This window comes from Solanum dulcamara, chromosome 9, assembly GCF_947179165.1.
Source record: "Solanum dulcamara chromosome 9, daSolDulc1.2, whole genome shotgun sequence".
NCBI classification, from domain to species: Eukaryota; Viridiplantae; Streptophyta; class Magnoliopsida; order Solanales; family Solanaceae; genus Solanum; species Solanum dulcamara.
Genome location: NC_077245.1, coordinates 76,899,905 through 76,927,038, shown reverse-complemented (window position 1 = coordinate 76,927,038; position 27,134 = coordinate 76,899,905). Strand labels below are relative to the sequence as shown.

Here is a 27,134-nt window from a genome sequence, read left to right as displayed (position 1 = left end):
AAGTATACATCTTATACTGACATGATACCATCACAAATGTTGAATGATATCATTATAGTATATATATATTGTGATAGTATCATAAAAAATTCTTAAGTCATTCAATATTACATTGATGATACTACCACAATATATTCGTATTTTATCATGATATTGAAATTTTTTAACATATTGTTAAAATATATAAATATATTTACATACATGTAAGGTTATTCGATTTGAAAATTTTTTGATTTGTTTTATAAATTATAAAGTCCATCTCAATTGTTCAAAACGATTATACACTTAATAAAAATCCACGATTTTATTTAAAAAATAATATAAATTGATTCAGTGCAGTTAAGTTCTATCAATTTAATCGATTTTTCATATTCTTTTGACACCCTTAGTTTTTTTTTTCGAAAACAGACACTACACGAGGCTTCCACCTCTCATGCGCAGCAAGGGGTTGAGTCGCTCACCGCCAAGCTGTATTATACATAAAAACAGCAAAATACACAAAGGAAAACATAAACCTAACCTTCAATCCTATGGTGGTTCATAAGCCAACCATCCTATTAAGGTCAGCCAACTCATCTCCGATACAAGTACACAAAAAGGAAACCTAGAAACTATGCATCTAAAGGAGAGGACTCCTCTCGATACAAAGAAATTAGGAAAGCATAAATAAGGGAGACTCTCCTTTTACATAAAAATAAAGGAAAAATCTAAATAAAACTGGGGATGAATCCTCATAAATGCTATTATATACAACAAAATTAGCGTAGACGAGGAGCATCAAATAAAATGGCTAAGATATAACATGGAGAATCACAAACACTGCAATTGGGTGCTCAATCCAAGGATGCAACACAAAATAGTAGATCATGAAGGTTTTTTAATCCGTTTGGTCTTCCTCCGTCTAAAGTTGGGCAGGCCGACTCTATCTAGCATGTGGTATCCTCGAGTACCACGGGGTACGTGCTGGAGGGTGGTGTAGTGGCCTGGAGTGGTAAGAGTGTGACTGTGCTTGGAGAGAGCATCCGCAGTGAAGTTTGCCTCCCTGTATACATGCCTGCAAGAAAAGAAAACAAATAATTTGGAAATAATAACAAGGTCATGAGTTACCTGGTGAAGGCTCCACGAAGGTTTCGTCTGATGATTGATCCATTTAGTGAGCAACTCCGAGTCAATTTCTAGGATAACGTGCTAAAAGCACTGTTGAATGCACCATTTAAGCCCATAAATTGCCACATCTAGTTCGGCTTGATTGTTGGTTCCCTCCCCTAACGGTATGGCATAGGCGAAGATGAATTTACCCATGTGATCTCTTAAGATGCCACCCCCCCAATTGCCCCCGGATTACCCAGCGCGCTGCCGTCAGTGTTCAGCTTGACGAAACCAAGTTGTGGCTTAATCCACGAGACTTGGGTGATCTTCATCTCATGAGTACACTTATCTATGCAGGAGATGGTGTGGATCCAGTTCGAAGGCCAATGGATATAGGGGTATACGACACTAAGAAGATTTAAGATGTCCTTGAAAACTGCAAATTTCACTCTCGCCAAGTTAGACTCTTCCCCCCGTATTTGCTCGCGCACCTATTCTTCCACAAATTCCAACATATAAATATTGGGGTGAAGTGGAGGATAAGTTTGTGAGCATCTGTGCGGTACTTGCGAAGCCACCAGCTCATAACAAGAGGTTTGAGGGGTGTGGCTTCATGCCTTATGCCTAGGGAATCAGAGAAATAACGCCAAATATTCCTAGCGAAGTGGCCAGTGCTGAAAATGTGCTATGGTGTCCGAACTTAGGCTGTGGCAGCAATAGCATGGAGTGGAAGCATGGCCGAATGCAGTGATCTTTTCCTCTGTTGGCAGCTTGCCTCTAAAAGCCCTCCACAACAAAAATGAGCATTTAAAGGGGATGTGTTTGTGCCAAGTGTAATGGTCGAAAAGTATCTTGGTCCTGTGTTCCCTCACAAGTTGCCATGCCGAGGAACATGTGAAGTTTTCATTGGTATTTAGCTTCCAAATAGCCTGATCCGGTGTGCTTCCTTGCAGTTGAAGTGTGGAAGAAGTAATGAGCGGAATGAGCTGCATTGGTGCCAACTGATTTAGCATATCGATGTTCCATTGCCCATCTATAAGAAAATCAGCCACCCTCACATTGCTTGCTCTTTCCGACTCCTGCCTATAGTTGGCTAAGGGTCCAATACCTAGTCAATCGTCCCACCAAAAATAGCACGAACCTGAGTGAAGCCTCCATTGAGTGTGAGGTTCGGCAATGTGTTTGTTGTGCATCATGTGTTTCCACACAAGCGATTGGCCAGTATGGAATTTTTTAATGATGGGGTTAGCTCTCTAACAGTATTTGGCTCTAAGGAAATCACCCCACAACGTTGGTTTAGCTCTAAAGAGCCACCATTGCTTTAACTGTAGAGATTTGCACACATATGTAGTTCTCCTCAACCCAATACCTCCTTCGTCATAAGGGTAACAAAGATTTTTCCATGAGGCCCAATGGTATTTTTTCTTGTTATCCTTCCACCCCCAGAAAAAATCAGCGGTAACTCTCTCAATCTGTTTAAGAGTGGTACGGGAGGGAGTAATGGCCGAAAGAACGTGAATGGAGAGCGACTGAAATACGTATCTCACGAGTGTAGCTCTACCGCCATAGCTGAGGATTTTGGAGTGCCACCCTCTAATTTTGTTGACAACCTTAGAGACCATGTCCGTGTAGTACATGACTCTCTACCTGCCAATGTACAGAGGGCATCCTAAGTAGGTGATGGGACTATGCTTCTGAGTGAAACCCGTAACCTGTTTCACCATTTCCACATTGTCTTGGAGCGCACTGGGATGCATCATGACTTAAATAAATAGATAAGATAATCAACCCCTTAGATTTGCTCGTCGAATATCAATCCAAACATTTCCGGCATTAACTACTATAAATAAATAAGATAATCAAAGTACAACGGTCTCACACCTATAAACAACAATACAAGTTGAGCCAACTTATACATTTTCCAAAAAAAAAAGATTAACTTAGTTTTTGTTTTGTTCTTTTTTTGTTTAAAAGAAACACCATGTGGTGCTACTAGATAGTAAAACAAAACGACCATTTCAAGAAATTAAAAGGGTAGAACTAAAACAAGTTTTAAAGGAAACATGGAAAAGAGACACACTTACTATTTTCTGAATTTCTCCCCCAAAATAGCTACAACTAGTTAATGTCCTTAGCGCTAAGAGATCTCAACTATGTTAGCTCGATTTACGGACTGTCGCTTCCTCTTCAATGCTTTCTTAGGAGAATCCTTTTCCGTAAGCTTAGATTCTTTTCCTAGATAAGAAGCTCCATCATCATCACTTTTGTTGGTGCTACTATCCTGAATGTCATCCTCATCGCTACTATCTTCAGATTCTGTCTCATTATTGGTAGCCAGATCGATTACTGGTTGGTAACTTGCCATTGCAAATTCAGCAGCTGATACAGCCTCCTGTGTGTGAAGTTCAGTGACACCCAACATTAAGTCCATCTCTATGTATTCAGATTCTTCACCGGTAAGAGCTTCAATATCATATTTCTTTGGATTCTTCTTAGCTTCAAGCTCCACTTTTCTAGTATTTTCCAAAAACACTCCTAAAAAATCCTTGACCTTTGTTAGAACTTGGCTTCTGGGTACAGAAGAAATTTCGGGCTTCTTATCAAAAAGTTCAGGTTTCAAATTTAGGGATTGAGATCCACCATCGCTAGGGCAAAAGAGAAGTTTTGATTCCAAAGACAAGCCTTCAGCCTCCAAGTGAAGCAGATCTTTGTTGTTTGACTGCATATCAGAACCAAGGGCAAGCAACTGATGATCTCCTATATGCTGCATGATAATCTTTGAATTAGATTTTCGATGTCAGAAAATGGGTTGCACTGCAATTGTCAATATCAAATTTCAGAAGGGTAGGAATAAGGAAACATTTATACTATATTAAAAGCATGAAGGTCTTAATAATGTTGTTGTCCTTCATTAAAAAATTCCGCTTTAGACAAAATCATTTTTTCACCATTTTTATCAATTATTATATCATTATTTTAATCATATTAAATATTGACTATAATAAATATCAATAATGTGTAGGTTTAAAATTCCTTTTTAGGAGTAATATTATCATTAACTTCTTGCCTTTCTTTGTTTAATTAGATTTAGAGTCCACTTAGGATTCTTTCACAAAAGTTGCATAGGCTAGATGGGAAAAAGAAAATCGGCTTAGAATTCAATAGTTACTATCACTTTAGGTTTAGAATTTCTCACCAACTAATGTTACTTACCACCTGTTTGGATAAGCTTTTGTTAAGCTGCTTATAAACTGAAAATTGCTTATTTTAAACTAAAAAAAATTGGGGTAACCCAACTAATTTTTTTGGCTTATAAGTTGTTTTTAGCTTATAAGTTGTTTTAAATAAGCTAAATCAAACAAACCCAATTATTTTTGAAAACTTATTTTAAGCACAAGATGACTTTAAGTTGGTCAGTCAAACACTCAAAAAACTGAAAATAGCTTATAAGTAGCTTATAAGCTTAATCCAAACGGGCTCTTATACTAATTTTCTTGAACTTTAAATCCAAAAGTATTTGGAATAAAAAAGAGATGAACTTTTTATAATTTTTCTTTTGGTATTTTACATTCTTTAACATGGAGTTAGGATAGTGTTAATGATTATAAGTAAAAAGGTAAATTTGTTTAATTTGAGGTAAACTTTTTATATCTTTACTTTATTTTTGCAGTTATACAATCATAAACGATAGTGTATTCTTAATAGACAATAACAAATTCAAAGGTTGTCCAATACAATTCATTCATATTTGGTTATAGACAACTTTGGATGTATGTCACTATATATATATATATATATATATATATATATATAAAGATAAGATTATAGTCTAATAAACTTTCGATGAAGTAATGGGTACATCGGTAAATATTAAACTTTCACAATTTTATTGGTAAAGTTGAACATAACAAAAATTACATATCAAGCTTTGAAATATTACACTAAAAAGTAATCAAAGTTAATAATTTTGTTTTATTGATCATGTTTCTCTTTAAGTACATTTTTTTATTTTATAAATTTGATGTTATTAATAATATAACAAAGTTGTGTATTCATAATATAACATATACACAATAATTTATTCTTTTTATATATATTAATTATTAATTATCGCAATACATATGTATCAAATGAAGTATTAATCAAATTTAATACTTACTAGTCTAATTAAAAATGCAAGGCAACAAAGCATATGAAGTGTGGGCCTGATATGGACCTATAGTGTAAGTTCCATAATTTTGCAATTATTTTTGGCTATTTCTGCTTATTTACATGAATTTGCTATTTCCATATTTCCGCTTACCCTGGTAGTTTATTCAGTAAGCTGTGACTTGTCAAAGTCAACATGTCAATAAAGGAAACTAGATGACACAAAAAGAATAAGCAAAGACCTTGTAAACATTCTTCTAGGCTCCAGCAATTAGATATGTCACTTTCTGAATAGCTAACCAGCTTAATTTTTTTATTTTTGATATACAAAGATTTTATTTCACCAAGGAGCAACAATGTACAAGTGTGGAATATGTATCAAATACAATCGATACCACACCATCAGTATCTCAGGTAAACCTCCTTCACCCTATTCTCTATCAGTACCTCCTGTGTTCTACAACACATGAGAAAAAAACATTTCTATAGTCTACACTGTTTTTAAGGGTAAACATTGTGTTGCAGTAGGAAACTTGCTATCTTGTTGTTGCAGAAGCCACAACAATGCACCTCTTGCACTATCCTACAGACTTCTTCAACAGTTCTCCTCTTGTTCTGAAACATTCTTTGATTCCTTTCAGCCAGATAGAATAAACAGCCCCTACCAGCAACATCAGGCACGGGGCGTCTTCCCATTAGCATGGATACATTCCAGTTCTTGTGTCCATCCCTATGCCTCTATGTGTATATTCATCTTCTGTTCTACAAGAGAAGGAAACAGCCGCCCTCCTCTCTCATTCTCCATTTTCTCCACCAACAATCAGATCCGCTGCCCCTCTCTTCTCCAACCAAAGACAACATTTCACTCCTCACCCTCGCCGTGTCTCTTCATCCCACCGGCGAACCCCAAGCAGACCCACCGCGTCTGTCTCTCCTTCGTCGGAGAGAACGCCGTTTCGACAACAAACCAACAGCCACCCAGCACGACGACCGCCGTCCGCTCCTCCCTTCACCAATGGCGGCGGAAACAAGACGGCGCCGCCTCCATATGCCCCCTCTCTCTCTCTCCGCCGGTGAGGTCAACGATGACCACAATAAGAGACGACAGGACACAACGACATTGACAACAAGAAAACTCCGGCCAGCAGTCAAACGACCATTCGAAACTCAATATTTGGGTATATATTTTAGGTCTAATCGGTTTAGATACAGATCTGTAGTACCAGGTATTCTCCTATTTCATCCTTTCAGTTCTTTGTTTATCTTCATTCGATTTGTTAAATTCGAGATTCATAAATGTTTGTTCGTTCTTAGCCTATTAAGATTTACATGTTATTAAAAGTGTGTTTACATTGTGGTTTGTGTTCATATTATTGTTTAAAATACTTGCATGTGTAATATGATGGTTTTACGGTAACTTTGTATCCAATTACCACTATTGGAGAGCTCAAGTGTTTGGTCTGATTCTGTGCATAATCTCAAGATTTTGTGATGTGTTTTCTGGATTCGTATGAACAAGGCTTTTCTTGCATAAAGTTTGGTTACTTCAATCCCTTGTGATAATGTGTTGTGTCTTTGTGAACACAGTGAACAATTGCCCATTTTTCTATGGATTCTGGACCAACTTCTTAGGCCCTTTTTTTATATCACTATTTTTTTAATTTTTTATTTAAGTTACATGATAATTGGTTTCAAATTTGTTTGACAATTTTTCTATTAATTTTGATACTACCGTGTGCTACTTTTCTTTAAAATTGATTCTGTGAAGTATATAGTCACACTCTACTTCTTTGCCCTCTTGATTGCAAATATTACCGTTTATTTCTTCCCTTAGTTAATTTCGGATTTAGTTTATTAAGTAGTAATTTGGCAAGCTTTGATTAAGAATTGATTGATTTCTTCTCAATTTTGGATTATTTTAATTCGATTATTGTTTCTTGCCTTTGTTAGTTTTGAGTCAGTTTTTTGGTTGAAATTGGTTCAATTTTATTTATAGTTAGTTTGAGCCGAGGGTCTTTCGGAAACAGTCATTCTACCTTGGTAGAAGTAAGGTTTGCATACACTTTACCCTCCTCAGACCCCACGTTGTGGGATTTCACTGGGTGGTGGTGGTTGTTGTTGTTGTTGTTGTAATAGCTTTTCCCATAAATCAGTTGAGTATGGGCCTTTGAAAAAAGGTGCTCTAAAGTTTCATCCTCTACCTCACATAGGGGGCACACAATCGCAACAGAAGCTCCCCATTTAAACAAGATCTCTTGTATATATCCTGCCCTATGCCACCAAGGTAAATAGAAATAGACACTTAGGACTACCTTCATTGATGCATACCATTCTTTTCCAGCTTATTTTGGGGAATAGCCCTCTTAACTGCTTGTACACTACTTTAACAGAAAGATTCTGCAGATTCAGTATATCAGCATATGTCAGGGTCATTCCTGCCTTCTACAAAGTGGCTTTAGCTTTCAATTACTTCCTTACCATCCACGCTGCCTGTTTAGGAAGGATGTACCTGATCAACTGCTATACCCTTTATGTAGTATGTGTGGATCCATTGTATCCACTTCATTTTTCACGTTCCAATAATGCTTACTAATAGCATTATTATTGTCCATCTTCACTTTCCTTTTTGCCTGCATCCTTGGCTTGACCAATATATTCTCAATTTTGCAAAGGAAAGATCAAAGACATGTTTTGCCTTGGATATCCAAAGTTGGAGGAAGTTTGCACGCCATCCACTCCTCAGTTCTTGATTTTGCTTTTATTTGTTTTTCTCCAAAGAAGCCTTTCACATTTAAAGATAAAAAGTAAACCCAAAAGAGTGTAAGAGCTCAGTGGCTACTCTTGATATTTTTGGGGTTGTATTACTGATTTTAGTTTAAAATATTGGGAGTGCAAATATTTGATTTCTGGGTTGATTGTATGTTTATGATATGTGATAAAATCAATTTATGAACAAAATAACACTCATTTTTCAAATATAATCTTCCTTTGCTGAGTCTCTCTGACGCCTGCTTCCGCTTGTTCATCTTCTAACTTATGACTTTTGGCTTATTTTTACCATTTTAGCTTGAAACTAAGTGCTTATAAACATTTTTTTAATTTACCCAAACACTCCAAAAGTGCTTAAAAGTTGTTTTGGCTTAAAAGCACTTAAACTAAGCCAATCCAAACAGGCTTGAAGTTCTCTTTCTTGTGAACTCAATAACATAACAAGATCCCTAATGAGACTGTAGGCGATTTTCAATTCTTGTTTTCCACAAAAAATCCAGGGAAATACAACCTAACCATCAATGCCACCAACTCAGAAAATCCCATGGTATGGGAACATTTCTCTTGACGCCGAACGAAAAAAGTTTACTTTTAGATTACAACAACAACAACAACAACCCAGTGAAATCTCACAACGTGGGGTCTGGAACAACATAACTTAGTCTAATATGAACTGCAAAGGGCTGGATATTATAGATTACAAAACCCATAAGCATTCAACAGGATAACAAAGCAAACACAGAAGACATAATATTCCACCTTGCCACAAGTACATTCTGAACTGAAACTGAACCAAAACATAAATACTGGAGTAGCACCGCGAAAAACCCAAAAAAATATGATTTTTTTGAGCTCAGCTACCTTTATCCAAGCCCCAAGGCTTTTGACATGTGTCCTACAGTGAAATACTTTTGGGTAACGGGTATATTCTGAGAGAGGTTCTGTATTTCTAGCTCAACGCAAAGACAACAACAAAAGCAAATTCCCCTCAGACCCACTTCATAAATACTCATACCTAGAAATCCCCTAGACCAATGACTCAAAGTTCGAAATTCACTGTATAATTGACCTTCTCCACAATAAGAGAAAAAAGTAACCACCAAATCAACCTATGGTTCTAGAATATAGAAGGTACCAGGTCCCAGGTCCCAAAAAAGGAGTTCCACAATAACTTAGCAGTCAACATACAATAGTTAAACTAAAATTACATAGTCAAATTCTAGCTAAATATCCAATTCCAGCTAGTTCGGAATTGAGACATAGTCTATTCTATAATAATTGATTTCAGAGAAAAAAAAGAAAGAGCAAAATCAGTGGGAACTTAGTCCTTGGGTTATAAAGCAGAAAAGCGCTCTTCGGACTCAGGAATTATGTTTTTCTAGCTCAAATGCAAAGACAACAACAAAAGCAAATTCCCCTTAGACCCACTTCATAAATACTCATACCCAGAAATCCCTTAAACCAGTGGCTCACAGTTCGAAATCCACTGCATATTTGGCCCGCCCCTCTACCTTTCTCCACTTCATAAGCACATGTTCCATACTTCTTATCTCAAATCATCCAACAAACCAAAAAAAAAAAAGCAACCTCCAACTTAACCTATAGTCCTAATAAAGGAGTTCCACAAAACCTTAACAACCAACATAAAATAGCTAAACCAAAATTAAATATACTCAAATTCTAGCTAGTTCGGAATCGAGACATAATCAATTATATAAAAATTGATTTCACAGCAAAAAAAAGAGCTAAATTGGTGTAAAATTTAGTCCTTAGGGTTATACAAAGCAAAAGAAACAATTTTTGAACTGAACAATAAACGAAACTAACCTTCATCGGATTATTAGAGTTTGATGACTTCTCTTGAGCACCCATAGAAACTTCTAGAGCACAAACTTCACTGAGCCTGCTGTTTACCGGAGAACGATTGAAATTAGGGTTTTTGAGTAGCTAAAAAAAGGGGGAAAGAGAGGAAGAGATTGAATATGAAGTATTTGAGGTTTTTTGGGTATAAAATTGGGATCAATTCAAAACCCTAACCGCCATTGAAATGGAGTGAATCTTCTCTCTTTCTCTCTCCTCTTTCTCTCTCTTCTCTCCAATTCTTTCTAAAGTGTTCGTGCCTGGCCTGACCTTTGGGAACACAGAAGCACTACATTGTTGGATGGGTGAAATGACTTTAATGCCCTTAGATTGTGAGTAAAATATCAGACTTGCCATTGAAGAAAAATAATTTATAAAAATTATATTGAATTTATCTATTATTTTATATTGAACTAAAATATTTATTTATTAAAAGAAAAATGACGGAATTCATCTACGGTGTCATATGCATCACTTTTTGAGAAGCTTTGTGCTTAGAACTTAGAAGTTTGTATGTCCTCGTTGAGTCACTCTTTGTTATGGGCTTCGAATACACCTCCATAGGGATTTGGTGTCCTCGTTGAGGTTTTTTCATCATTGTAGTGAAAGAAATCCAACTACAACGACTCAATCTCATGACATGTATTTTTTTGTGTTTGGTTTGATGAATCTCCCAAATTTATTTATTGAACCATGTCATAGGCCAAAAGTGTGCATACATATAAACTTGTGATATGGGTTATTAAGTCATTTAATTTTTATTTCTCAGTCAAAAGTTTGTTAGCGTAAGAAGCCTACTAATATAACTCTTTTATATTTAAATCCACGTCACCAATTACCTATTTGATCAAAGAGCGTTACAATTTAATCTTTTCATTACAATAATAACAACATATTTAATGTAAGCTCAGAAATAGATCTTGAGGAGAGTAATGTGTACGTAGTCTTTTAACATAACAAAATCAAAATATCTCACATTGCTAAATTGATTCTTTTAACATAAAAAAACATGATGGGTCATCCTTAACAAATTAAAGTTTGGATGATATACACACGTGAAACAACTAAGGAAATGTCTAACCTTAACTAACTTTTGGACACATATCAATTCATCAATTATCAAAACTCAAAAACTAGGAAAAATGTTTTATTATTTATGCAATAATGAGATGTGTGGTACTAAGATGTCATTATTACATAACTAATTAACTGATCCTCTTTGCTAGTTTTTTTTTTTTTTGGCTAAAAGGGACTTAGTTGATACTTCCCTAGTCCATATTAGATGGACATTTCTAATTTTATATGGTGATTTAGAAATCATTACTATATTAAAAGGCTTTACCATTTTACCCTTTGTTGATATCAATGCAATACATATAAAGTATAGAAATAACTAATATTAAAAATTGTTTACATTCAAAAGACCATATTAACTAGTATAGCTCTGGTTTCTCAAAAACTTGGGATCCATCTGCATTTTACCATAAAGATAAAAAATCACCAAACTTTAGTAAAACAACAGATCAACTTTTTCTTTACTACTTTTTCCATAAGCAAATCCATAGTCTTATATCAGCAGATATAGAATATGAGCCCGTTTGGATTGGCTTTAAGTTGGTCAAAACCAACTTAAAGTCCCTTTTCAGCTTTTGAACGTGTTTATCTAATGCTAACTTTAAGCCAAAAAGTTCTTAAAGTCAGTCAAAAATGAAAAGTTAGGATTCCTAACCTTTTTTTTTCTAAGTGCTTAAAGTCATTTTCTTTGACCATGGAAATTACTTTTATATCTCTTATATTTTAACTAAATTCTCAAACTGCCCTTTTTATTCTTTTAACCCTAAAATTCACATAATTTTCCTCATTTAAGCACTTTTATCCAAACACTCAACTGCTTATTTATAAAAATAACTTTCAGCACTTTAAAGTTTTAAAAACACTTCATACATAAAAGTTACTTTTAAGTTACTTTTTTTTAAGCCCATCCAAACGGGCTCTATGACTACACCTATTATTACTCTGTGGCAGTGATAGAACTTCGAATAACTAAGTATTTTGCTTCAAAACTACTCATAATTAATAATATGGTCTACATTTGTTTGATTTAATAACCTTACATCTACATATCCAAATAGTTTGAAGTCTAAACAAGAATCAACTAAGAACAAGAAAAGATGGGTTTTTTTTATCATAAGCAAATATGTGAATTTATATCAACGGATATACAAATACCTTTACACCTACTATTACTTGTGGCAGTACTAGAACTTAGTATGACTAAGTATTTTGCTTTAAAAACTTTTCATATTATATTGAGGTCTATATTCGCCGATGTAACAACCTTACAACAACAATAACTCAGTGAAATCCCACAACGTGGGGTCTGGAGAGCGTCTTCTGCCAAGGTAGGACGGTTATTTCTAAAAGACCCTCCACTTATAAACTAAGGAAAAAAGATGGGCTTTTTTATCATAAGCAAATCCGTGAGAATTTGTATCAGCAGATACGAATATCTTTACACCTACTATTACATGTGGGAATGATAGAACTTAGTATGACTATATACTTTGTTTTAAAAATTGTTCATATTATATAAAAGGTCTACATTTACCATTTTTTAAATGACTACAGACCCATTAGTGAAAGTGTGTGATAGAACTTAATATGACTACAGATTTTATTTAAATGACTATTCTTATTATATATATAATCTACATTCACCTGATTCAATAACCTTAATTGTATCTACATATACAAATAAGCATAAACAGGAGAAAAGATGGGTTTTTTAACAAACCCCTTTGGTTGAACTGTGACGATTCTTTCTGGGTTTCTTGATTCCATTCCTGTGTGCCTTATACGACTGATTGTGAGCTGTGTGATTCTTTGACTTGGCCATTTCTTCTCAAAGTAATTGCAGAACAAGAAAAAAAATAATAAGGAAAAATCCGATGAAAAATCAGCTCATACTTCTCAATTTTGTGGAGTGGGGTGGGGGTGGGGGTGGGGGTGAGTTTGGGGGGAAGGGGTACCTGTTGCCGGCGAATAGGGATTTCACCAGCAAGGAAGAAAGTGAAAGAGGAGAATGGATTAGGTTTCTTCGGAGAATTAATTAAAAGAGACTTTTGAGAGCGTAAATAAAAAAATAGGACACAAGTTTTGAAAATAATATAAAAGGGATTTTTTTTAATTAGTGATAATAACACATATTTTAAAAATCCATAAAAAAATTTTAATTTATAAAATACCTCCTCCCTTTTTTTTCCTGCCCCTCATCCACCCCTCAGTCCCATCCTTCCAGCCTCCCCTCCTCCACGTCATTATCACCTTCAAACAACTAGCAGATGTTTAAACATTTATCTAAACAATTAAAAAATATTTTCATATCTCAATCTCCAAAACAATTAGCAAATATTTTCATATTTCTCCAAACAACTAACTGATATTTAAAATATTCTCATTGTTTTAACTAAAGAATCATAAAAAACACTTAAACAACTTAGAGTTGTTTAAATATCTTCTGGTTATTTGAACTAAACAACTTTTGTTGTTTAAACAACTTCTGTTATTTGAACTAAACAACTTAGGATTGTTTAAACAACATCTCTTGGTAGCTTGAACAACTCTTGTTTATATAAACAACATATCCTCTCCTCTCTTCTCTTCTCATCAATTTTTTTTATAATTTTCACAATCAAATCGAAGTGAAGAAAAAAATGAGAATGACAACATCCGAAGAAGAAGAAGATGAAAACACAAAAAGTTTGAAAAGAAAAGAAAAAACGGAGAAGAAAAAAGGTAAAGAAGTTAAGGAAGAAGAAGATAAAAGGAAAAAAGAACAAGAGCGTTTAAAAAATGGAGAAAAGAAAAGAGAAGACAAGAGAGGAGGGAAATAGAGAACAGAAGTTTAAAAAAATAGAGTAAATGAATGGAATTTAGGGTTTTATTAAAAAAATTTGATCTTTTAATTTTTACCCCTAAACTTTTAAATATTCTAATTCAACCCATCTCTTCATAATTAACCTCTAATTAAATATTTATAACAAAAGAAAAGGAAAAAAAATAGAAATCTCCTATTCTTCATCCACTCTCAAAGATCCCTTTTACCTCATTTTTTCAGGTTTCTTATGGTGTTTGGAACCCTAAAGCTATGTGAAATGACGAAAATAGCCTTGATTTGGGCCTAGATTGATGTGCACATATAGCCATTTGAAAACTAACCAAGGTATTTAAATTTTAATCGCTTCATAATCAACTTCAGATGTACGAGAGTGGGAAGTTGAATAGGGTCGAAGATTTGAAGTTATGTTATGTCAAAGTCAACAGATAACTTCATACGTCATGTTTGAATTTTGAAGCGAGTTTGAATGTAGTTCAAATTTAATCTCAATGTGTAAAGTTTAATTATCTAATAAGTTTTTCAAAAATGATGTCTTGAATGAGGTATAATTATGCTTTTAAGGTTTCATAGTCAATGTATGGATAATTCAATGACATGTCAATGGATTTATAAACCACACTAGTATTGTGAAAAGTTGCGAAGGAGGAACAACAACAATCATATTTAGGATTTAAAAATTATTTATATAATAATATCCACCTAACTCAAATTGTGAAAAATTTGCTTCTTCCTATTAGCACCCCCCCTTCTCGTACAATCATCGTTTTTTTTATTTCTGAGTATTTATTTAATTTTGGGAGTAAAAAAAATTGGAAATTGTGGTTTGATTTTTCCATTTTGAGTTTATTGTTATCAAACAACATTATATGTATAGAGTTATGAAGATGACGAAGAACATGTTTTTTCAGTCACATAGCATGAACTGGAACCAATCAAAATCCTGAATAGTTCAAATGTTTAAGAAATGTAAATTTACATATGGACCTGTTTGGGTAGATAATTGTTTTTGACAAAAAAAAAGTACTTGTTCCCTTCAACATATTAAGGTGTTCTTGTTGAGACGATACACATTCGTTGTTGTTACTGTGGGTCCTGAAGCACATGAACCTAATGCATTGCACAGATCAATAAGAGAATTAAGTTGGCCTAAAAAGCACTTAGACGCTCTACATAGTAGAAAGTAAAAACAGAAAAAAGATAATCTCTTGGCAATTTTCATAGTCAACTCCACATTTTTGTGAAGGATCAAGGAAAAGAACATTTCACAATCAAGAGAATACCCCTTGGCTTTTTTTGCCAGAGATGGTCTAATAAACTCACTAAATTTGACAAAAGATAGCTTAGTTTCAATATTTCATGTCTTGGTGGATCTGATTTTCATACATCAGTTAGCTTCTCTTAAATATAAAGATTCATGCTCCGGCGATGAACAATGAAAGACAAAGCCACCCTTCATGTCTATCTCATTCTCCATCACAACTTGCTATCAAAGAAACTTACCATGTCTAATTCGAGTTGTCATCAAAATGCCAGTGTATCTAGTCAATCGTTCCGTAGAAGGGCCTGTTTGCTTTTTGAGAAACAGCTTCCCAACTCTGGTATCATTATCGTCCCACCCTCACGTTACCCAAAAAATGTTTGGAGGGTAAATGCAAGCAGACTACCTGCATCTACAATTTTACAAGATCTGCTAATGTACACACTGGCTTGCAACACCAAATCCTGTTTTCCATCAGCAGTGCTAAATCAGCCATATATATGAAATGCTTGTAACTTGTCCTCTTAGTCCATCTCAGTGTCAGGATTGAGAGTCCCTTCGTATTCCAGCTGTGACAAAAAAATAAAGTTGGTAAAATGTAGAGAAGCTTTGTGATAAAAGTACCACCTAAGAATCTCAAATTTTGTATCTGAATCTATCTCAAAATAATTGTTATAACAATTACCGTTGCTTTATTATGTTCCAACTTCATCCTCCTATATTGTTCTTGTGCTTGCTTAGAACGGAACATGGCGTGAACTCGCACAACAGATCTTTCAATATGTTCTTCAGCTTGTTTCCTGCTGGCTTGGAAGAAATCCTCCTCCACATCATCTGGTTTGTGATTAACTACTTGACTAGACTGGAGTTTAAGCCCATGGAAACCTTTCCTCTTCAAACGCCACCGAAATAATGCCTTTTCAAGCCAAATTATCTTCCAGTACTGCCTTCGGACTTGGAAACCACGGAACACAGCCTGCATAAACCAGAGGCAGGTTCCACTAATTAAGGCTGTTGTGGACAGTAGTATAACAACAACTATGCCTCAATCCCTAGCTAGTTGGGGTCGTTTGAGTGAATCCTCAATATTATAAATGTATTGTTTAGGTCCCTAATATTTTAATACTCTGTACTTAAGAAGTATTTAAAACTAGGGGTCCAAATTTTCACCAATGCACACATTATTTTCTCAACATAAAATAGAAATAATAATAAAGTAGCAATCTTTTTTTAAAATAAACCAAACTCCTTTTGGATTAGGGCTTCCATATTTTCCTCTTGCATACAGAAATGAATTTATTGTTTATAAGATCATATGCAAGATGACGGAAGTTATTTAGATCATCTCTATATCTTGACAGACAAACTAGTTTTGAATGGATTGGATAACTGTCCATTTAAAATAGATCAAATATGGATATTATCTCTATTATTCACTAAATAATAGATATCTAGATGGATAATATGGATATCCATATTATCAATACCTATTTGTTTGCTTGTTACTCCCTCTGTTTCAATTTGATTGTCTGATTTTTACTTGACACGGAGTTTAAGAAAGTGAAGAAGACTTTTGAATGTTGTGGTCTTAAACTAAAGATAGGTATAATGTACCAAAATGTCCTTTAATCTTATTTTCTTAAACATGTCATGTGGAAAGTTGAAAGTTGCCAAAAAAAGTCATTCTTTTTTTAAACGGACTAAAAAGAAAAGTTAGACAAACAAATTGAAATGGAGGGAGTATTTTTATGAGTTCTAGTTTTCTTGGGAGTCTAGTTTGCTTGGAGGCGAAATGTATACCTGTGGCGTACATTAGAGCAATTAAAGACATGTATGATGGAGCTAAGACCAGGGTAAGGACGGTAGAAGGGGACTCGGAGCACTTTTCTGTTACGATGGGGTTGCATCAGGGATCGACTCTTAGCCCGTTTCTATTCGCCCTGGTGATGGATCAATTGACAAGACAAATACAAGATGAGGTGCCTTGGTGTATGTTGTTCGCGGATGACATAGTCCTGATTGACGAGACTCGCAACGGAGTTAACGATAAGCTAAAGGACTGGAGACAGACGTTGGAGTCTAAAGGATTTAAATTGAGTAGGACCAAGATAGAATACTTGGAGTGCAGTTTCAGTGGCCTGCCGCGTGAGGCTGACGGGGAAGTGAGGCTTGGTACCCAGGCCATTCAAAAGAAAAGAAACTTCAAGTATCTTGGGTCTATTATACAGGAAGATGGGGATATCAACGACGATGTTTCACACCGTATCGGTGCAGGGTGGATGAAATGGAGGCTCGCCTCCGGAGTGCTATGTGACAAAAAAGTTCCACCAAAACTCAAAGACAAGTTTTACAAAGTGGTGGTTAGACCGACTCTATTGTACGGGGCGAAGTGTTGGCCAATCAAGAAACTTCATGTTCAGAAGATGAAAGTCGCGAAAATGCAAATATTGCGGTGGATGTGTGGGCACACTAGGATAGATAGAATTAGGAATAAAGATATTCGAGACAAGGTGGGAGTGGCATCGGTGGAGGACAAGATGCGGGAAGCAAGACTGAGATGGTTTGGGCATGTGAAGAGGAGAGACACAGATGCTCCAGTGCGGAGGTGCGAGAGGTTGGCTATGGACGGTTTTAGGAGGGGCAAAGTGTCACGCCCCGGGAGGGTACCCTAGGCGTGGCCGGCACTCGAAGGCCATTTCTGACCTATGAGCGAACCACCTAATCCAGTCACACATTCAATCAATCACATTCTCTTAGCGGAAAACTCAATTAAAGAAATACTATTCATATATAGGGCCGAAGGCCAAACATTTACAACCCAACAAGACAATAAAATAAGACTCCTCAAAATAACAGTTTGACCTCCCCACACTCCAGTCTATGAAGCCTCTATCAAAGTCTAAGAGGTGCCAATGACAAGTCCATGTCTACCAACAATCAAAGTAGAGGAAATGTCAACAAAACTGTATATGAAGGCCCAACATCCTCCGAAAACTAGGAGGACTCACCAACTAGCTGAGAGTGTATGTGAATCTTCAACGGAGCGCGGGTTGATGATCTCTAGTACCTGTCTCTGCATCATGAAATGATGCAGGCCAAATGGCGTCAGTACATGGAATGTACGAGTATGTAAAATGGCCGAATACAACGAACAACAAGGAAGAATCAATCAACTCGGAAGCTCAACTCAAGAGGAATACCAACTCAATCAAACGTCCTAAGTCTAAACAAGAATATGATTTAGACGGGACCAATCATATACAATTCCACTTATTCTAACTTAGAGTACTATCAAGACCTATTTGGGAGTTTCTCTTAACTAATAACCATCACTTATGAGCCAGTGAAGGAACAACAAAATGACGTTGTTGCCGCACCCGTTCATACCTTGCCAGGGTATGAACGAATCAAACACTCATGGATCCAATCCAACCAAGTCCTATAATGTCAGGACAAAACTCTCGGGAAAGCATCCGACTTAACGGTTCAATCCCCCCTACGTTTGGCAACACAGGTATTGGGTTCGAGTATGGACTATACTCTTGCCCAATTCGGTGCTCGATACTCCTCCCAAGACTCAATGCTCATAAAACTCAATCCAATCAACTCAATCAACTCATATCGACCAGTCTCATTACAACCTTGTCATCTCATCAACTCTATCACAATCACATCTTTCTCAATCGTACTATCCGATCAATCTCAAGCATATCATTCAAAAGAAATTTAAATGCACATGCATAGCATCATCTAGATATAATCAATCATTTCTTTCATCCATTTGAGAAATTCTTGAGGCTTATCACAATTTCAAGACTTTAAATTGACATTTCATATTGAGCAACATTCTCAAGAAAATAACATCCTTTATCATAATCTACATAGTAAGAAGATAAATAGAACATATTTCACAACTCATTTCTTTATCACTCATACTCAACTAAGGGCTCATTTTTGGAACCTCTTAGCTCAACAACATTGATACATATAGAATCAAATAGATAGGGGACCAAGTTCATACAAACTCAAACAATACCAAAAAACTCTATTTTCATGAACATCTAACCTCAAAGCAAGAGTAGGGCACATGGGTGAACTCAACCCATGTTTTAGATAGCCTTACATACCTTAGTGAAGACTTGAAGAAAACCTTGATGTTGGGTCTTCAATAGAGAACTCAAATCTTGAAGCTCTTGGAACTCTTCTTATTGGAGATGGGGAAGAAGAAGAAGAGAGAGAGAGAAGCTCCTAGGACTTTTTAGAGAGAGAGTGAGGCTGAGAAATATGTTCCCAAAAGACCAAAGGCAATACATATATAATTTGGGTAAGTTCCCAAATTACCCCTCCTCAAAAATTTTGAAAATGGGCTAAATATGCACCTGGCGCGATAGTGGCGCGTCGCGCCATTGCAGCGCCAGGCCAATTACCCCTAAAACCTGCACACCTCACAGTGGCGCGCCGCGCCAAAGCCCAAACTACTAAGGCATGTTTCTGGCGCGATAGTGGCGCGTCGCGCCCTTATAGTGCCAAGGCCATATTTTCTAGGTTCTGGAAATTTGGCCTGAAAAACCCTGCATAACTTTTAGTGGCGTGTCGCGCTAAGGACCAAACTACTGAGGTATGTTTCTGGCGTGATAGTGGCGCGTCGCGCCTTTATAGCGCCAAGGCCATATTTTCTGAGTTCTGGAAATTTGGCCTGAAAAACCCTGCACAACTTTTAGTGGCGCATCGCGCCAAGGACCAAACTACTGAGGCATGTTTCTAGCGCGATAGTGGCGTGTCGCGCCCTTATAGCACCAAGGCCATTTCCCCAGCAGTTGTAACCGAGGCCAAAGATGGAATTCCTGTCGTGCTAGTTTGCCTTAGGATCGTCGTATCTTTCAACTCCGAACTCTAAAATTCACATTCTTGGTGGCATTGGAAAGAAGACTTGACGACCTTTAATTCAATAGGTTGTGATCCACCTAGATTTCCATCTTTCAAAATATAGGGCCATTAGAAGTCGACCCCATACACGAACGCATCCTAACTTAGCCATGACGAACCTTTTTGGGACTTAGCTCGGTCCTAGGGGTCCTCAATGACCCCACATCACCTCCAACGCTCTTTAATTTCTCAGGGACTCATCTTAACTCAAGCACATACTTCGAAATAAATACGATGGGCCCCACACGTGTACAAGGAAGACCCGAATCTTAGGGGAAAATTTTTGAGGGGTGTTATATTATCTCCCCCTTGGGATCATTCGTCCTCAAATGACGAGAAATCGAGAATAGACTCGGGGTGCAAATCATAATCAACATTCAGCCATTCAATCAACCAAATTTTTCAGACAAATATCAATCAAAACTCAAAATGCACTAATGAATTCAAGTCAAGGAAACGTCATTACCTTCAACATTCTCCTCGGTAGGCACGAATAGGTGTGGATATTTAGATATCATGGCCTCCTCCGCTTCCCATGTGGCTTCCTCAACAAATTGATTCCTCCACAGGACCTTGACTGAGGCGACCTCTTTGTTCCTCAATTTGCGAATTTAGCGATCAAGAATTTAGACCGGAACTTCTTCATAGGATAAACTATCCTTAATTCCAACGCTATCAATAGGGACTACCAACGAGGGATCGCCCAAGCACTTTTTCAACATCGAAATGTGGAACACCGGATGAATAGAAGCTAACTCCGAGGGTAACTCCAACTCATAAGCAACACTCCCAATCCGCCTCAAAATATGGTAAGGACCAATATATCGAGGACTAAGCTTTCCTTTCCTTCCAAACCTCATGAAACCCTTCATGGGTGATACTTTCAAGTATACCCAATCTCCCACCTCAAATTACAAGTCTCTCCTCCTCACATCAGTGTAAGATTTCTGGCGGCTTGGGCTGTCTTTAGACTATCTTGGATAACTCTCACCTTCTCCATGGCTTGGTGAACAAGGTCGGGCCTAATCAACTCGGCTTCACCAACTTCAAATCACCTAATGGGAGATCTACACCTCCTCCCATACAAAGCTTCATAAGGATCCATTTGAATGCTTGCATGATAACTATTATTATATGCAAACTCTATGAGAGGTAAGTGGTCATCCCAACTTCCCTTGAAGTCAAGTACACAGGCCCTCAACATATCTTCCAATGTCTGGATGGTGCACTCTACCTGGCCATCTGTTTGAGGGTGGAAGGTTGTGCTCAAGTTCACCTTCGAACCTAACCCTTCTGAAAAGATCTCCAAAAGTGGGAAGTGAATTAAGCTCCTCTGTCTGAGATAATAGACAAGGGAACCCCATGTAATATGACAATCTCCTGGATGTATAATTTCGCATAATCTTCTGCGGTATCAGTAGTCTTAACCGCCAAGAAGTGAGCTGACTTCGTCATTCTATCCACAATCACCCAAATAGAATCGTGTTGCCTTCGAGACCTCGATAGACCTGTAATAAAGTCCATGTTGATCATTTCCCACTTTCATTCCGGAATTTCTATATTTTGAGCTAAACCACATGGCCTTTGATGCTCAACCTTCACCCGTTGGAAATTCGGGCACTTGGAAATAAATTCCACAATATCCATCTTCATCCCACTCCACCAATAGATTTCCCTCAAATCATGATATATTTTCGTGGAGCTTGGATGAATGGAGTACTTGGAACTATGCGCTTTGGCCATGATCCTCTCTCGAACATCATTGACATCCGGCACACACAATCTATTTTGGTACCCCAACACACCATCTCCCCCTTGGGTAAAAACCATTACCTCTTGTCTGCGAACAACTCCCTTCAATTGGAGAAGGACGGGATCTTGGTCTTGCTTCTCCTTTACCTCTGCCACAAGTGAGGACGTAGACCCATCCTGAACAGTAACTCTGCCTTCATTGTTCTCTTCTAGATGAACTCCTAATCGGGCTAATCTGTGTACCTCCTTCGCCAATTCTCTCCTTCCTTCCTCTACATGGGCAGTGCTACCCATAGACAACCTGCTAAGAGCATCAGCAACAACATTAACTTTACTTGGATGGTAGAGGATGCTCATATCATAGTCCTTGAGTAGCTCAAGCCATCTCATTTGCCTCAAGTTGAGTTCCTTCTGGCTAAAGACGTATTGCAAGTTGTTGTGATCGGTGAATACATCAATATGCACTCCATACAGGTAGTGGCGCCAGATTTTAAGCACAAACACCACATCTGCCAGCTCAAGGTCATGAGTTGGGTAATTCCTCTCGTGAACCTTAAGCTGTCTTGAAGTATAGGCTATCACCTTCCCCCTTTGCATCAACACACAACCCAAACCAATTCTGGATGCATCACAATATATCACAAAACCCTCTGTACCATCGGGCAAGGTTAGAATAGGAGCAGTGGTTAGCTTGGTCTTCAATTTCTGAAAACTCTCCTCACAAGCATCGGACCATTGGAACTTAGCCTTATTTTGAGTCAGCTTAGTCAATGGTGATGATATGGATGAGAATCCCTCTACAAACCTTCGATAATAGCCAGCCAAACCCAAGAAGCTCCTTATCTCTGTCGGGGATGTGGGTTTGGGCCAACTCTTCACTGCCTCAATTTTCTGAGCATCCACCTGAATACCATCTCCAGATATAATGTGGCCTAAGAAGGCCACTGATGCAAGCCAAAATTCACATTTAGAGAACTTTTCATATAATACCTAGTCCCTCAAAGTTTGTAAAATGACTCTAAAATGATAGGCGTGCTCCTTTTCATTCTTGGAGTAGACCAGAATATCATCTATGAATACAATCACAAACATATCAAGATATAGTTTAAACACTCGGTTCATGAGATCCATAAAAGTTGCGGGGGCATTAGTTAATCCAAAGGATATGACCAAAAATTCAAAGTAGCCATAACGATTCCGGAAAGCAGTCTTTGGAATATCACATTCTCTCACCTTCAACTGGTGGTAACCGGATCTCAAGTCTATCTTTGAGAAACACGTGGAACCCTAAAGCTGATCAAATAAATCATTTATTCTGGAAAGAGGGTATTTGTTCTTTATGGTGACCTTATTCAGCTGCCTCTAGTCAATACACATTCTAAGGGACCCATCTTTCTTTCGAACAAATAGGACCGGAGCTCCCCATGGTGAGACACTCGGCCTAATAAATCCCTTATCTAATAAGTCTTTCAATTGCCCCTTCAACTCTCTCAACTCAGCTGGGGACATTCTATATGGAGGAATTAAGATAGGCTGGGTATCAGGAAAATTATCAATCCCAAAGTCAATCTCCCTATTAGGAGGGACTCCAGGCAGATCTTCAGGAAAGACATCCGGAAACTCGTTGACAATCGGAACTGACTCAAGGGATGGGGACTCAATGTTGTCATCTTTCACTCGGACAATGTGATAAACACACCCTTTTGAGATTAGTTTCCTGGCTCTAAGGTATGAAATAAACTTACCCTTAGGCGCAACAGGACTACCCTTCCACTCTATGACAGCCTCATTCGGGAATTTGAACGTGACAATCTGAGTTCTACAATCAATAGAGGCATAACAGACATAGAGCCAGTCCATGTCAAGGATCAATTCAAAGTCAACCATGTCCAACTCAACTAGGTCGGCCAAGGTATCCCTGTGATAAATGGACACAGTGCAATCTCTATAGACTCTCTCAGCTAAGACAGAATCACCGACAAGAGTGGTCATACTAAAAGGCTCAAGAAGACGTTTAGGAATTTTATTGAATTTACTAGCACATAAGGAGTCACAAAAGATAGGGTGACACCCAGATCCATCAATACATAACAATCAAAAGAAGAGACTCGAATCATACCCGTCACGACGTTTAGAGAGTTCTCCTGATCTTGGCGACTGCCCATAGCATATAGGCGGTTTGTACCTCCACTCGTACCTGAAGTAGTGCCCCTCTGATTACCCCTAGCTGGCGGTACGGTTGTAGAGAACTAGGCTCTGTTCCCCCATGCTGGACACTCCTTCTGAAAATGGTCTACTTGGCCGCATTTATAACAACCAACCCTTCCCGCTCTGCATTCTCCCAAGTGGAGCCTACCACACTTGCCGCATGGTGGCTTCCCCCTCGAACCTTGACTTACACTGGCTTGGGATTGAGAACCCTGGGGGCTGAAATTCTGGCGACTCTGTCCTTGCCGGTCATACCTGTTCTGTGGCATAGGTGCACTTGCGGTAGATGAGGCATAATTGGGAGGCCTCTTCTGGAAGAAGGACTTGTTGCCCTTGTTTTGCCTCTGTTCATTCTCATGGCCCGCTGATTTTGCCTTCTTGCTCAGGTGCTCTTCTCTGTCTTTTCTTTTCTCCTCCTCTACCTGTTGAGCATACACCATTAATATGGAAAGATCCATATCCGAGATCAACAATGCTGCCTTGCACTCCTTCTTTACATGCCTCCCTAATCCGGAGACGAACTTCCTCATCTTTGACCTCACATCTGGAATCATTTCTGGAGCATACCTGGACAGCTGGATGAACTTTAGGCCATACTCCTTAACTGACATACCCTCCTGTTTCAGGTTTACAAATTCCTCCACTTTCTCTTCCCTCAATTCTCAGGGAAAGAAGTGGTCAAGGAAGGCTCTCTCAAACTCATCTCATCTAGCTGGTTCAGCATCCTCACCCCTACTCTGTTCCCATTGGTTATACCAAATGTTTGCCACATCTTTGAGTTGATAAGACACCAACTCAACCCCCTCGATTTCCGTAGTATGCATAGCTTTCAGAATCTTCCACATCTCATCGATAAAGTTTTGGGGATCTTCATCGACCTTAGAACCCGTGAATGCCGGCTGATTCATCCTTAGAAAGTCTCTAATTCTATTGGCAGCAGATGGCTCTTGGGAGCTAGAGCTAAGAGTCGGCGAACTCTGATTACCACTTCGGGCAGCCATTAGTTGCGTGAGCATTGCAATTGCCCCTCGAAATTCTGCCTCTGATGTGGGTGCAGGTGGAGTAGTTGGCACTTGGGGTGCCTCGGCATACCTCACAGGTCGGCCCCTAGCCCTTGGTGGGCGTACCTCTGCTTGGGGCATCTCGGCGTTATCAACATTCCTCTGTCTAGCAGTACGTTTTGGAGGCATTATCTGTAACGTACAAACGCACAAATTAGAACAGAGTCTTATGGAGTTTCAACTCTATCGCACGAAATCAGAGTATGAAAGAAGTGAAACAATTCCTAATGTCCTATAGCCTCCCGTTTATAAGTGTGGTGCACAACACACCCATAAGCAAGACTCTACTAGACACGGCTTCATAGACTCCCTAGGATACTTGAACTCTGTGCTCTGATACCATGTTTGTCATGCCCTGGGAGGGTACCCTAGGCGTGGCCGGCACTCGAAGGCCATTTCTGACCTCCGAGCGAACCACCTGGTCCAATCACACATTCAATCAATCACATTCTCTTAGCGGAAAACTCAATTAAAGAAATACTATTCATATATAGGGCCGAAGGCCAAACATTTACAACCCAACAAGACAATAAAATAAGACTTCTCAAAATAACAGTTCGACCTCCCCACACTCCAGTCTATGAAGCCTCTATCAAAGTCTAAGAGGTGCCAATGACAAGTCCATGGCTACCAACAATCAAAGTAGAGGAAATGTCAACAAAACTGTACATGAAGGCCCAACATCCTCTGAAAACTAGGAGGACTCACCAACTAGCTGAGAGTGTATGTGGATCTTCAACGGAGCGCCAATTGATGATCTCTAGTACCTGTCTCTACATCATGAAACGATGCAGGCCAAATGGCGTTAGTACATGAAATGTACGAGTATGTAAAATAGATGAATACAACGAACAACAAGGAAGAATTAATCAACTCGGAAGCTCAACTCAAGAGGAATACCAACTCAATCAAACGTCCTAAGTCTAAACAAGAATATGATTTAGACGGGACCAATCACATACAATTCCACTTATTCTAACTTAGAGTACTATCAAGACCTATTTGGGAGTTTCTCTTAACTGACAACCATCACTTATGAGCCAGTGAAGGTACAACAAAACGACGTTGTTGCCGCGCTTGTTCATACCTTGCCAGGGTATGAATGAATCAAACACTCATGGATCCAATCCAACCAAGTCCTATAATGTCAGGACAAAACTCTCAAGGAAGCATCCGACTTAACGGTTCAATCCCCCCTACGTTTGGCAACACAGGTATTGGGTTCGAGTATGGACTATACTCTTGCCCAATTCGGTGCTCGATACTCCTCCCAAGACTCAATGCTCATAAAACTCAATCCAATCAACTCAATCAACTCATATCGACAAGTCTCATTACAACCTTGTCATCTCATCAACTCTATCACAATCACATCTTTCTCAATCGTACTATCCGATCAATCTCAAGCATATCATTCAAAAGAAATTTAAATGCACATGCATAGCATCATCTAGATATAATCAATCATTTCTTTCATCCATTTGAGAAATTCTTGAGGCTTATCACAATTTCAAGACTTTAAATTGACATTTCATATTGAGCAACATTCTCAAGAAAATAACATCCTTTATCATAATCTACATAGTAAGAAGATAAATAGAACATATTTCACAACTCATTTCTTCATCACTCATACTCAACTAAGGGCTCATTTTTGGAACCTCTTAGCTCAACAACATTGACACATATAGAATCAAATAGATAGGGGATCAAGTTCATACAAACTCAAACAATACCAAGAAACTCTATTTTCATGAACATCTAACCTCAAAGCAAGAGTAGGGCATATGGGTGAACTCAACCCATGTTTTAGATAGCCTTACATACCTTAGTGAAGACTTGAAGAAAACCTTGATGTTGGGTCTTCAATGGAGAACTCAAATCTTGAAGCTCTTGGAACTCTTCTTGTTGGAGATGGGGAAGAAGAAGAAGAGAGAGAGAGAAGCTCCTAGGGCTTTTTAGAGAGAGAGTGAGGCTGAGAAATGTGTTCCCAAAAGACCAAAGGAAATACATATATAATTTGGGTAAGTTCCCAAATTGCCCCTCCTCAAAAGTTCTGAAAATGGGCTAAAAATGCACCTGGCGCGATAGTGGCGCGTCGCGCCATTTATAGCGCCAAGGCCATTTCCCCAGCAGTTGTAACCCAGGCCAAAGATGGAATTCC

At 38.0% G+C, this 27,134-nt stretch overlaps 3 protein-coding genes across 5 annotated transcripts; all 3 read right to left on the bottom strand.

Annotated features, from left to right (window-relative positions):
• Window positions 1–2,901: 2,901 nt before the first annotated feature.
• On the bottom strand, window positions 2,902–10,130 carry LOC129903478 (uncharacterized). 3 transcript variants are annotated; one of them, XM_055979045.1, is made up of 2 exons: window positions 9,835–10,130; window positions 2,902–3,903 (listed from the first exon to the last, which is right to left on the bottom strand). In XM_055979045.1, exon 2 carries the CDS (start codon window positions 3,857–3,859, stop codon window positions 3,227–3,229), a length of 633 nt encoding a protein of 210 aa, XP_055835020.1. In that variant the 5' UTR covers window positions 3,860–3,903; window positions 9,835–10,130; the 3' UTR covers window positions 2,902–3,226. The 3 variants fall into 3 exon arrangements, with proteins under 3 accessions (XP_055835020.1, XP_055835018.1, XP_055835019.1); XM_055979043.1 differs by having other exon boundaries at window positions 2,902–3,865; XM_055979044.1 differs by having other exon boundaries at window positions 2,902–3,853; window positions 9,835–10,129.
• A 1,166-nt stretch (window positions 10,131–11,296) lies between these two features.
• On the bottom strand, window positions 11,297–12,983 carry LOC129903828 (60S ribosomal protein L29-1-like). The gene is made up of 3 exons (XM_055979340.1): window positions 12,897–12,983; window positions 12,662–12,765; window positions 11,297–11,338 (listed from the first exon to the last, which is right to left on the bottom strand). Exons 2-3 carry the CDS (start codon window positions 12,761–12,763, stop codon window positions 11,297–11,299), a joined length of 144 nt encoding a protein of 47 aa, XP_055835315.1. The 5' UTR covers window positions 12,764–12,765; window positions 12,897–12,983.
• Window positions 12,984–15,491: 2,508 nt separating this feature from the next.
• LOC129903827 (calmodulin-binding transcription activator 5-like) lies at window positions 15,492–16,005 on the bottom strand. The gene is made up of 2 exons (XM_055979339.1): window positions 15,709–16,005; window positions 15,492–15,592 (listed from the first exon to the last, which is right to left on the bottom strand). The coding sequence occupies exons 1-2, from the start codon at window positions 16,003–16,005 to the stop codon at window positions 15,548–15,550; spliced, it is 342 nt and encodes a 113-aa protein (XP_055835314.1). The 3' UTR covers window positions 15,492–15,547.
• Between the last annotated feature and the right edge of the window lie 11,129 nt (window positions 16,006–27,134).